At 37.2% G+C, this 13,277-nt stretch overlaps 1 protein-coding gene across 1 annotated transcript; it reads right to left on the reverse strand.

Annotated features, from left to right (window-relative positions):
* Nucleotides 1-790: 790 nt before the first annotated feature.
* On the reverse strand, nt 791-11,517 carry LOC114465165 (all-trans-retinol 13,14-reductase-like). The gene is made up of 13 exons (XM_028449994.1): nt 11,425-11,517; nt 10,132-10,672; nt 9,288-9,470; nt 7,713-7,851; nt 7,458-7,560; nt 6,119-6,314; nt 5,854-6,051; nt 5,518-5,637; nt 5,307-5,445; nt 5,069-5,178; nt 4,504-4,670; nt 2,208-2,367; nt 791-986 (listed from the first exon to the last, which is right to left on the reverse strand). The coding sequence occupies exons 2-13, from the start codon at nt 10,295-10,297 to the stop codon at nt 853-855; spliced, it is 1,815 nt and encodes a 604-aa protein (XP_028305795.1). The 5' UTR covers nt 10,298-10,672; nt 11,425-11,517; the 3' UTR covers nt 791-852.
* Between the last annotated feature and the right edge of the window lie 1,760 nt (nt 11,518-13,277).

The raw sequence follows: 13,277 nt of genomic DNA on the forward strand, positions 1-13,277 counted from the left end.
GGTATAGACACGTAAACAGTGCAAAGAAGTGGTCATTGTTGCTTTTTAATACTTTATTACAGTAATTAACAGAACATTATTTGTAACAGACAACTGTCATCGATACTACACTGCATTAAAAACATATACATATATATATATATATATATACTGTATATATATAAACTAAATAAGTCAAGAAACAAAAACAAATAAAAAGAAAAGCAATACACACCATACAAAGCATAATAGGAAATGGGGGATAAATAGAGGGTAGGGGCCTTTTGTCATATATTTTGATGCATTTATGTCATTTTGTAATCTACGTAGTCTATTTTCAGAGTAAATTTTATTCATTTTTTGCCAGATATTTATAATTACCTTCGCCAAGAGTGAAGCACAGAAGACGAGCTTAGGGTTGCGTCACGCGAAGCGAAGAGTGGTAAGGTTATGTTTTACCCTCCGTTTGTCCACGTGTCAGTTATTCTGTAAGATAACTTATATATATATATATATATATATTTATACATCCTATTCATTTTCCCATCCACACTGTGGAACTTGTGATGATGTCATAAGTTCTCTCAATTGCAATGCTTTAATAGTGAGGTTAGTACACATTAATATAGTTATACATTTAACTATAATTATAATTGGAATGAACTTTTTTTTTCAGTGTTTATGTTTTCTATTTTTTTCATCCCTAGTATTTATCTTTGCTTTCTACACCATTGCTGCTCCAGTATGGTTAAATAGGATATGACAGATAACAGTGAATATTCTAAAAATAAAACATCAGAATGGACACATGTTTGATTCAGATTGTAGTTTGGTGTTTATTTGAAGTCAGCACCATTAGAATCTGTATTTTGATCAGGTCTTCTTGTGTTTGAGGCGTGTTTTCATGGCTAACAGGTCAATGTAGAGGATCTGATTAAGGACAGCTGAGGCACACAGCATTCCTCCATGCAGAGCTCCAGCCATACCATTACAGAATACGTCCTGACCTGCATAAAGACCACACACAGTTAACACACTCACACTCTTCAAAGGATCAAAGATGTTTACCAAGGGTCGGCAACCTTTGTCACATGGAGGGCCACTTTCAAATCTTCTTCCTAATGTGTGTGCCATTATTAATAATACCACAAAGTTCAATTATGACACAAAATAGAAAAACATTTCCAACATACAGGGAATTTGATTCCACTCAAATAAACAAAGCTAATTATATTTTAAAGATATCTTTCTCTTATTAATTACTCAAAACACTGCTTTCAGATAGACATTTTAAACATATTACACTGGGGAAAGATATGATAGATATATGACGTCAAATCCCGTTTTTCAACCTCAAATAACTTATTTAAAACAAAGTTTACGGAGAATTGATCACTAGAACACAATGTAGGATTATAATAACTAATCATTACAGCAGAGTTTAGGTTTGGAAAAAAATGATGTGATGAGTATTTTAACTTTACAGTTTGACCAACGTCCCGGGACATCCGTTATCATTGAGGAGGCGGGGTTTATGACCTATACTGCAGCCAGCCAGCAGGGGGAGCTCTAACTCATGAGCGTGCGTCGTCCATTCTTTTACATTCTATGATTTAAACGTGTGTAAATTTGTCTGTTTTCAAACTCAAATTAAACACTTGAATCAATCAAACTAAAACCAAGTTCACATTAACAGATAAGAACTAGACTATTTCCACTCCTGAACATTCTTCATTTAGGAACATTTTTAGACTAATAGTGATGGACTGAATGGGTGGAGAACGTTTGAGTTCAGAAAACAACCAGTTTAATCAGTGAATCATTCGTTCATTTGTTTTTCATTATGTAATGATGATCTTATGAAAAACAGAAATAAAAACACTCATTGTTTGATAGCGCTGTAGAGTGTTCACAAACTTCTTCTTTACGTCGCTCTTAATCGCTCTAGTGCGTACGAGTAGTTTTAATGTGCGTGTGAGTGTGTGTGCTTGACTTTTGACATGAATGTCATATCACTAGCAAGAATGCAGCTATTATAGTATATATATTATAATCTATGCTGCAGGGATTATGGGTGGGAGCTGTCACTCAAAACTCAAGAAATCAAACCAAAGAAGAAGAGAAAAGCTGTGATCAAAGCACCAGCGTTTATGCCGTGTCGTGCAAGTGTTGCCGACCCCTGATGTAAACTATTCACTATTTGAAAGACATGAACTTAGAAGTTTCACCTGTTAAGTAGAGCCCATTGATTGGAGTTTGTGGTCGTGTTCTGGCAACTGTCTCTGGATTGAACCGCTCCAAATTGTGTTCAGCACCGTACATCTCACCTCTCGGTGCTCCCAAATAGTGGACATTGGTCAGAGGGGTGGCGGCGTCCACCATTAGCACCTAAACGCACATACATAATATAATAAAAAACAAGATCATTCAAGAGTCAACCCTAACCCTGATAAACCTAATAAATCCCTTTACCTCTACTTTTTTACTTTTTAGTTTAGCATTTACAACCTTTAGTCATTACAGAAGAGAAAAAAGACCATGGTGTCAGTCAAGGTTTTATCTATCTATCTACTATCTGTCTATCTATTATCTATCTATCTATCTACTATCTAAATATTCAGCAATAAACATCACAAACATCAGTGGTTTTCACTCTGAGAAGCTTCAGAAGAAATGTAGTGAACACTGCCAACATGTGATTAGAAAGTCTTTATAGTAAAACCTTAAACTTCACAATGGATGATGTTTAATGCAGCAGTGTTTGTGCTTTGATCACATTGAGTCAACAATCCCAGAGTATGAATATGAATATCATTCATTAATCTATTCTACAACATTAGTGTACAGTGTCTGCATCAAAGGTAGAATTTAATCATCAAAATCTCTGTTGCTTGATTTATATCATTGTATATATACATTGTTTACCTCTGATTATTATGATATCTCAACAGAGAGTTTCTATCAATGTCCTACAACAGAGAAAATACATGATCTTATCAACAGTGTAATGTTGTCACTGCACACAGCTCTGGATGCTGCTGCTCTGCCTAAAAAGAAGATGTTATGTTTAATTCTGAAATACATCTTTTAAAACAGACATCATGAAAACTGGAAATGAAGTGTCTCTCCTCAAACATAGTAGAAGTTTATATTGGCTGGAGAGAAAGTTTGTTAACTTAAATAAATAATGAAAATAAAAAAGCTCTTCATAAAGCTAGAACCTCCTATTATTCAACTTTAATAGAGGAAAACAAAAATAATCCTCAGTTTCTATTCAACACTGTAGCCACGCCCACCAAAAGCCACACCTCTGTTAAACCCTCTATTCCTGTCAACCTGAGCAGTGACGACTTCATCAACTTCTTTACTGTTAAAATTCTAACAATTAGAACTAAAGCTAATGTCCCCCCTGCCGGAGTGATCAATACTTTATTAAACAAAGCAGCTCCAGAAATATCCCCAACATGCAGCTTTTATTTACATAGTTTCACTCCACTTGGTCTATCTGAACTGACCTCAATAGTTAGTGCTTCTAAACCAACAACCTGTCTTTTAGATCCAATCCCATCTCCACTATTTAAAGATGTTCTTCCACTAATCAGCACTAATATGATGAACTATATTAACACATCTCTAGTAACAGGTTATGAACCACAGGCCTTTAAAACCACTGTAATCAAACCTCTCCTTAAAAAAAAACCATTGATCCAAGTGACTTGTCCAATTACAGATCAATATCTAATCTCAATCTTACTGGATCCAGTCTGATACACTGCTCTGTCCGCTCCCGTGCACCATCAGGAGTAACATGTGGCTTTCCATCACTGACAACGATTAAATACGCACCTCGATACACTGCCAGTGATACGATACATTAGCACTACGTTTAATCCCCTGGAGATACAATTCATTCTGTTCCCGTTTGGATACGATTTGATATTCACCTGTTTGGAGGACGTTCTGATTACAATCTAACCTCAAATGACTCTTGAGTATATATACTGTATATATATGTATATATTAGGGGGAGCAGCGGCGGCGTATCGATATGAGTGAGCCGTTCAGTTTGTGTAAGGTTAGCAGCTCTATTTTTTCCTCCATTAAATGAAGCTGGTTTTGAACGTTCAGTTCACCGTGATGTTCAGTGGCTGTTACAGTCAATCATATTCTGTCTCCTACAGACGCACACACTGGACATGTGTGTGACTGACTGAACATTCCACACATAGAGCGAACTGCCTCATTGGACTCATCCTCAACTTTAAATGAAAAATTATTTTCCTATACGCCGGAAAAATACGCTAAACAAAGTTGAATTGAAATGAATTTCAAATATTAGGATATGGTTTGTACAACCGCTAGCTTTAGCTTGGGTAGATAATCCCAACGAAAACTTCCCAAATGTGTTTGATTGTACAGTTTGATGTTCTCAGTGTTGTGGTTCACAATGAAACATCATATAGTGGTTCAGATAAACACACACACATTTGCACACGTACACATACACACAACGTAGAGACACACCTTGTCTCGCAATTGAGGGAAAATGGTAAGTGCCCAGTCCAGCAGCTCTTGGGCCATGCTATTTTTCAGGTCCAGGTAGTCCTGTCCTCGCTTGCCCAGTCTGGTCCCCTCCCATTCTTCAAACCACTCATAGCGAGCCATTGTTAGCAAAGTCATACATGATTTACCTGTAAAACATTAAGAAGTTTCCTGAGCTTTAGAATTCTCTCTGAAAGGGACTTGGTTAGTGTAGCATTTGTTAGCAATGTAGTGTTAAACAAACACAAGAGTTATTTCTGTTTATTCAGTCAAAGTAAATGAACTATGTTAAATAATGGTTATGTTTAAAGTTGTAGGTGTTTAAGCTGACATGTGCTTAAAGAGGAAGACGACGATTAATTCTACCTCTTAATGGTAAACCAGCTTAAAAAGAGGAAAACCTGAAAAATATTTAGGCCTAACATCATAACCTGTGTTAAGACAAGATCAACCAGCAGGTTTATTGTATTGTATTGTATTGTATTGTATTGTATTGTATTGTATTGTATTGTATTGTATTGTATTGTATTGTAATGACTAGTATTACCTGGATGGCGGACATTAGATGTGGGGTCTTTGGCAGATGGGAACGTAATAAACATCATGGGAATGTTTCCTAATACTTGCTCTTTGCTCAGGGAGGCGTACTGCTCCATGCTTTACACACATTACATACACACAAAAATGGAAAACATTAAATCGTGTCAATGCAAGGAGAAAATATATCAACTTGATGAGTGGGCATTTCTAAAATATAAAAACTTTTAGTAGACCAAGACTCTTACAGTGAATCCAAGTCATTGTCTTTATACATCCAGAAGTTGGTAGAAACTATGTTGAGCTCCTCTTTGGTTCCATCCAGGCCCACAAAGACGAGGAAGGACCCCATACCATGACGCACCCTACCCAACAAGGAGCTGACCTCTTTGGACAAAAATATGAAAAGACCAATAAATACACAATGTTACATTATTGCACTCGTTGCATTGGTCTGACCTGCTTTTTCTTGTATGTGCTGAGGAAGAAACTTCTGGAAGGTGTTGAAGATTCCAGCATTAGAAATGACAACAGGAGCACGTACTTCAATCTCTTCTTGTCCTTTAAGAACAGTCACACCTAGAACAAACATATATAGGTTGGTATCACAGTTAGCCCAACGCTAACCTGTTGATAGGGAATTGTAGCATATCCACACAATTATTTTCATTTGTAAAACAGATCAGCCTTTGAACTGTTGTTATGTAATATATAAACTAATGTAAACCATATGAATGTAACCCCGAACCAAACACAAACGTATCAATATAACATCTATTGTTATGAACGTCTCACCACAGGCCTTTCCATGATGGTCCAGAAGGATGCGTTGCACAGGAGCTCTGACCAGCACTGTTCCACCTGCCTGTTGAATGACTGGAATCATATGAAAGGCAAACTCACTGGCGCCCCCTCGTGGATAGTAAGCACCACGCTTGTAGTGGTGAAGAAGGAGAGCATTAATGAGGAAGCTGGATTCCTTTGGAGGGACGCCTACAGTAAGAGCAGAGAGTTTATTAATAACAATAAGACCTTTATTAGCTCTGATGTAATAATGTACCATAGAAGAGGTACGCAGAGAGCGTCAACAGGTCCTTGTTCTTTGTGAGGCGGGACATGACTTCTGAGTGACTTGTTGATGCCAGGTTGAAGACCACAGATAAACGATTTAACAAACCAGTCCAAACCAGAAAGCTGACCAGTGGAACTGGGATCATCTTCAAGATGGCAATAAGAGGTGTTCTACGGGAGGCTAGCTGCAAGAAAGCACACAAGATTAAATAAGACAATACTAATAAATCCAAAGCTTTTATCTTTGACTTAATATTTTTTTTAAAAAAAGAATAAATACATAATGTAATTTATTTTTCAAAATATAAAAATTGCTGCTCGTTCTCTGCTTTCACATCTACAATCATGGGGTTTACAGACAGATTGACATCGTGTTCTTTAGGGTGGAACTGTTTTAGAATCTTCCTTCTTTTGGATCTTTTAATTGAACAGTTCCAAGGACAGAGTAGAATAATTTAAATTAAGTTTTATTTAGTTTAGTTTAGTAAACTAAGGCCACATGTGTCTCTGTTCAACAGTAAAAAAACAAACATGCTGATACAGGTTTTATTATCCATTACAAAATGAAGTCCACTAGCAGTTTAACAAGCTAAACAAATAGAGAAACGTGATTCTCACTAAGACATTCATTTAAAGGAGGAATAACGTGTGAGTGTCAACTATTCATAGTTATTTATTTACCATGTGACTGTTTACTGCAGCCCCACAGCTCAGACACATGTTTAGTGCTGGTCAGGCTCGGTCACACATACTGTAAGTTAGCACATGAAACAGAAATGTCCACCAATGTAAAGTCAAAGGAATTATTAATCAGAAGATCCTTTGAGTCTAAAGTGAAACTGATAAATTAAACGAAATATGAAATATTTGATGTAAATATTTGATGTAAATATTTACACTTTTCCAATTACCAGTACTTAATCATTATTTAATGTTTGCATAATTTTATACTGAAATAGTGACAATTAAAACTGAGTAAGATTGAAAAGAAGAGTTCATATATTTTGTAAAAGTAAATATCATCAAAAATAATTCAAAAATATGCACAAAAAACCTATATGAATTATATAGAGTGAAAATATAGCCTTTAATTTCAGCATGATTAGAACCATAACTGTGTGACTGTTTACTGTAGCTGCTCAGTGTATTACAGTGAGGAATCTTTTAAGGAATGTCTCGTCTGTATTAAAGCAGAACTAATGAACTTAATAAATCATTCTCAGTCTGTGAGGGTAATAAAGTGTTTAGCCTCCTGTTTGTTTGCTGAGTGGGTGTAAAATAACAAATTGTACTTGTAAAAACATACTATAAATTTTAGTTCTCTTTACCTTCATCAATCTCATGAACTCATCAATGGCCTTCTCCTCCCCTGGAAACTGCTTCTTAAGGCTGGCAGCCATCTTTGTTTTACCAGCATGGATGTGGTATTCTCTGAGTACGACAGGAAGAATCATGTCAGTTAATAAATGACGAGGCAGAATTTATACAAATAAAATGCCATAAATGATTTGCATCAATAAATGATGTCAATCAGTTTAGCATTTAATGTAATTGAATACAGACCGGTTATGATAAAGTCCTACCTGCGGTTGTCAGGGTGACCCAGGATCAGTGTGTCAAAGTGTTCCTCCAACCTGGTGAACTGAAGCTGCCCCTCTGTGATCTGATCCAGAGCAACCCTCAGCAGACTGTGGTCATGAAGCTGGCCTAGGTAGTGGATACCTGTGTGTAAATATTTATCATTATTAATATTTATTACCTCATCATACAGTTTATCACAATGACACCAAATGAACTTTGACTGATTTTGCGTGTCTGGCAAAATCATTTCTGCATGTTTACATGTAATTATTATGTGTCAGACAGTACGTAACGTTCACACTAAAGCTGTGGAGATGAAACGATATGAATCAGTATCTAGTGTATCATCATCCAGATGCATCGGTGAAATCCATGGTTTGATCCATTTTTTCATGCATCCATCCATCCATCCATCCATCCATCCATCTATCCATCCATCCATCCATCCATCCATCCATCCAACCATCCATCCATCCATCCATCTATCCATCCATCCATCCATCCATCCATCCATCCATCCATCCATCTATCCATCCATCCATCCATCCATCCATCCATCCATCCATCATCCATCCATCCATCCATCCATCCATCCATCCATCATCCATCATCCATCATCCATCCATCCATCCATCCATCCATCCATCCATCCATCCATCCATCCATCCATCCATCTATCCATCCATCATCCATCATCCATCCATCCATCCATCCATGCACCATCACTGCTTCACATATTGTTTTAAAAACGCCCAAGATGTTTCTGTCACTTTTCTATTTTTTTTAACTTTCACATTACTGTAAATATACAATCACTGTAATCACAATAACTATTCTCTATATCTACACTTTGTCCATACATCACATCACCAATTTAACATATCCACAAATAATAAAGGCAGTTTATCGTCTTATCCATTTATAAGTCATTTATAACTTCATTCCCTCTGTTCTTTACTCTATACCACCATGATTACAATCCACGTGTAATATGTATGTTTGTCAATATTCAATGTTTTCATTTGTCTTTTGATATAGATTGTGTGTATATATTATTTTTCCTATTAAATCAAAGTTTAATTGTGCATTTGGCTCATAATTTTATAAGTGTTGGTTTGTTAGCCCTTATTCTACATTGGTTGTGTTTATTGAAAGGGGCGGAGCTCTTATACAGGCCCTTTGGGCCTCGTTCCCTCCTTTCACCTTTAATGTTGTTTTTTAATGTGTGCTAACTAAATAAATAAACAAGCTAAGCTAGCATGTTAGCTATACAACAGTTAACAAGTTGACTAGTAGTGGGGGAGGTTTGGGTGTCTTTAGTCATGTCGTTAACGAATGAAAGTGTGAAAAACCATCTTCTCAGTGGCTGCAAATGATAGAAGATAAGAATAAGATAAGCATATTTTTGTTAAATATTCTATGACATAGACATATGATACACTATATAAAAGCTTATAATGAACAACTTACAGAGGTTTTACCAGCTTTGGTCTCTCATGATATGATATTAGTGCCTACGAGCTCTAAACGTACGTGTGAATGTGAAAGATGCATAAAAATATTAGTCAGTAACGTACCCACGTCAAACTCAAAGCCCTTATTGTTGAAGGTGTGAGTACAGCCTCCTGCTTGGTCGTGTTGCTCCAAAACAACAACCTTTTTACCAGCTTTGGCTAAAAGTGCTGCTGCTGTCAGCCCCCCCACACCACTGCCAATCACCACAGCATCCAGAGCACATGGGACACGGTCCACCTGGAATCCTGCAGGAAAAGCACACTTTGGTTCAGTCTTCCTTCATAATGTTTAGGATTAGAAAATAGATGAATTCAAATCAATCTAAATGTTACATATGGAAAGCATATACAGTATTTAGGCTAGGGTAATGTAGAACTGAGCTTTTAAAATGTGGAGTACACACACACACACACACACACACACACACACACACACACAATGTAAACGTTAAAACTTTTAAGTCTGTGCATGTTTTTTTAAAAATAGACATTTTTAAAACCCCCATTTTAACATGAATATGGCTAAATTGTTTTTAAACAAACATTTTTGGGGTGAACCTGTAAATCACTGAATGACAGAAATACCCAGATAGAGGCTGTGATAATAACCCCCCCCCCCCCCAACCCCCACGGAGAACTCTGCCACCCCTCAGGGGAGGTGCGCCCCACACTTTGAAAACCCCTGTTCTATATGATGATATTATGGCCATCATCAGCAATGTGTGTGTGTGTGTGTGTGTGTGTGTGTTTAGTTCAAGTATTAATCAATGTTGAAATGATCGTACGCTACGATCAGATCTCATGCCTGGTCTGACTCATGTAGATAATCTGAGTGGATTAGTGCAGCATCAGCATCATGTCTACATCCACATGTTCTACTTCTACACTAAAGGAAAGTGTGGTTTACCTTTCTTCAGTCTGGCATCTCTCTGTTTGCTGTCTGTGACCAGTGGTCGTGGAGGCTTCACAGACTTCTCACTGAAAACCTTATATCGTTGTCCAAGGGTCACAAAGGAGACCACCACCAGCAGCAGCAAGACACAAGCAGCTACGCCAAGCAGCCACCACCACATAGTGGACGTCCTCACCAACCCAATGACCAGGACACAGGAAACGAAGAGAAGAAGAAGGAAAGATCAACAATCAGCACCAACCTGCAGAAAGAAGGAGCTTAAAATAAGAGGTGGAGTCTATAGCAGAGATGGCGTGGAGAAGCTTCAGAGGAGGAGTGAAGAGCATGTGATGTTTTGGAGACGCTGGTTAGAACATTCTCCACACTAGGACATGAGACCATCAGAGAGGACAGAGCAGATCTTTACTGAACTGCCTCAGGTTACAGAGTCACACAAAAATCTTTGTCTTGTTCAAATGTCTTCATTCCTTCCAGTGGTTGTAAATGTAACGGACGTCAGAGAACCATGTGATCCACAGGCTGGAGAACTGTGGACCTGTAGGTTAGAGACAAGAACAAAACTTATAATTTAACCCAAAACTGTGGAACCATGTTACAGTTCTACACATATGTAGTTATTAAAATATGTTTCATATCAAGCTTTCACACATTTTACCATTTAAAAAAATATTGAAATCTAGGAACAAAGTGACACAAAAATGCTCATACGTTCACACCATAAATATTAAAACCTATATTTTTATTGATTATGAACAAGGTAATCAATAGATAGGAAATAAATTAGATGATAGATATTAGTTTTTAGTGTATTTTACAGATGTTTTAGGATTCGTTAGCATTAGAGATGCTAACAGAAAGCTAACACAAGAGGAAGGTTAACTATTTATTAGGTTATTTATTTCAGGCTCAGTAATTGTGATTAATTGTAATTGACCTTTAATAAATGAGAATGCAATTGTAATTTACTTTCTGAGGATAAAAAACAAACAATTTAATTGTAAAAATTAAATAAAAATAGGTTTCTGTCTCTAAAAGTCCATTTTTAATATATTTTAAATACAGTAGTTTACTACACTCTTAACTTGAACACTATCCACTAAAATGCTTTTATATGAAACCCACTGACTGTAAATCCTGTTCTTCTTTCTTACGTTTAATGACGGTTGTAACTGTCAGCCATGAACAAGTACCACACCCTTTAGTTCTAACTTTACCTCACACAACTTTACTAAACATTTCTCTTAATGTATGGGTAAGTAAAATGTTGAAATATAAGTCAGACTGTACCTGTCGGTGAATGACGACAGAGTTTTTCTCTCTTCTTTCAGGTAGTTTTTGGCATGTTTATCATAAATCAGAGGTTGACAGTTGATATGCTTTGGGCAATTTTAGTTATTAACCCCTTCATGTCCAAAACTCCCAAATCATCAGAAGGTATGAATTTCTTATGATTCCATGGTAATAATTCACTCTAAACACATCAAATTTGTGAAACTTAATATTTATTTATACAGTGTTTAATGCTGGATGAAATATGAATCCAAGTAGAAATTAATTAATTTTCTGGCCATTATTGCCTGAAGTAAAAAGGAAAGAATAATGCAAAATGTTGAAAACAATAATATGTAGTTTTTAACTATTTGTCAAAGCCCAGAAATCTAGCAATGGTTTCTAATATGTATTCATATTCCTACAATATATCATTCAAAGACCTGGAAGTGAGCAGGTGAACATGGCATACTCACTAAACTGGCAGATTGTAAACAGAGGAATGGCTTTAAAGCTGCAGTATGTAAAGTTTGTACAGAACCAACCACGCTACTGCAGCTTTAAGAGTTTAACAACATCCCAATGTCTGTTTCAGGTTACTATGGTCCTGGAGCAAATGAAATCTAGAGCAGGTTTAGAGTTCTCTAGAAGAGCAGTGGGGCAGAGTGATTTGTTTTTTGTGTTCTTGCCCATCCAAAGTCTTCTGGGTTTAGTGGTAGAGGGTCAGAACCAGGATTTTGCTAAAGAACTGTCTGAAAATGACCCTCCTCACGTTTTCTATCAAAGCTTCCCTCATTGGTGGAAGAGAATAAAAGTTTGAGAAAGATGAACGACCTTTTTTTGTGACCCAGACAAACAGTTCCTTCACATCAACATGTCTGTGACGATGCAATGACTCTAGATGGTCAGAAACCTTGGATTCACCAATCTTCACAGATTTAGATAAATACATGTTTTATTCATCAGACGAAATTTACTGAAGATAACACAGAAAATATAGTGTAATGAAGATAAAATGAAATAAATAAAACAAATACTAATAGAACATGTACATGAATAGAAATACAAATATTAAAAAATATAAAAAAGCTAATCTAAACAGAATAATAGGTGATATTTATACTGTACATATTTACTGTTTTATTGTCCAGTCGTACAGCGGTGGTAGCGCTCAGTCCTCCACTGTGGGTGTTTGAGTCTGAAAGAGCTGCTCAGACCCTCCACAGTCTGATGCAGGGGGTGAGAGGTGTCGTCCATGATGGACGTCAGCTTTGCTACCATCCACCTCTCACCCACCTTCTCCAGTTGGTCCAGTGACCAGCCCAGGACATCACTGGCCCTCCTGACCAGCTTGTTCAGTCTCTTCCTGTCTTGGTCCCAGCAGACCACAGTGTAGTAGATAGTAGAGGCTATCACAGAGTCATACAATGTCTGAAACAAACGACCTCAGTCTCCTCAGGAGGTGGAGGTGACTCTGGCCCTTCCTGTACATGGTGGTGGTGTGGTGAGAACACCAGGTACTTAAAGCTGTCTGAGCCCTGGATGTTCACTGGTGTGTGTGGTGGAGACCTTCTCCTTCTACGGAAGTCGATAACCATCTCCTTCGTCTTACTGGTCTTTAAAGTCAGATGATTGTGTTCACACCAGCTGACAAAGTCCATGATAACCAACCTGTTCTCCAGCCCCTCCCCCTCAGACACACATCCAATAATGGCTGAGTCATCTGAGAACTTCTGGAGGTGATGGTAAAGTCTGCTGTGTACAGGGTGAAGAGGAACGGTGAAAGGACCCCGTGCTGCAGACAAAACTTTCTCACCCACAAAACACTTCATTCACGTCTCAACAGAAGCTCATTCAACCACGAACTAGCA

The sequence above is a fragment of the Gouania willdenowi genome, chromosome 1 (genome assembly GCF_900634775.1).
Source record: "Gouania willdenowi chromosome 1, fGouWil2.1, whole genome shotgun sequence".
NCBI classification, from domain to species: domain Eukaryota; kingdom Metazoa; phylum Chordata; class Actinopteri; order Blenniiformes; family Gobiesocidae; genus Gouania; species Gouania willdenowi.

Excerpts from the sequence above, each read along its gene's own strand:
- LOC114465165 (XM_028449994.1), bottom strand. The coding sequence starts at position 10,297 with ATGTGGTGGTGGCTGCTTGGCGTAGCTGCTTGTGTCTTGCTGCTGCTG. Across the intron at positions 7,852-9,287 it reads GGGCTTTGAGTTTGACGTGG|GTATCCACTACCTAGGCCAG; the intron begins GTACGTTACTGA and ends ATTTACACACAG. Across the intron at positions 2,368-4,503 it reads TCCCTCAATTGCGAGACAAG|GTGCTAATGGTGGACGCCGC; the intron begins GTGTGTCTCTAC and ends ATGTGCGTTTAG.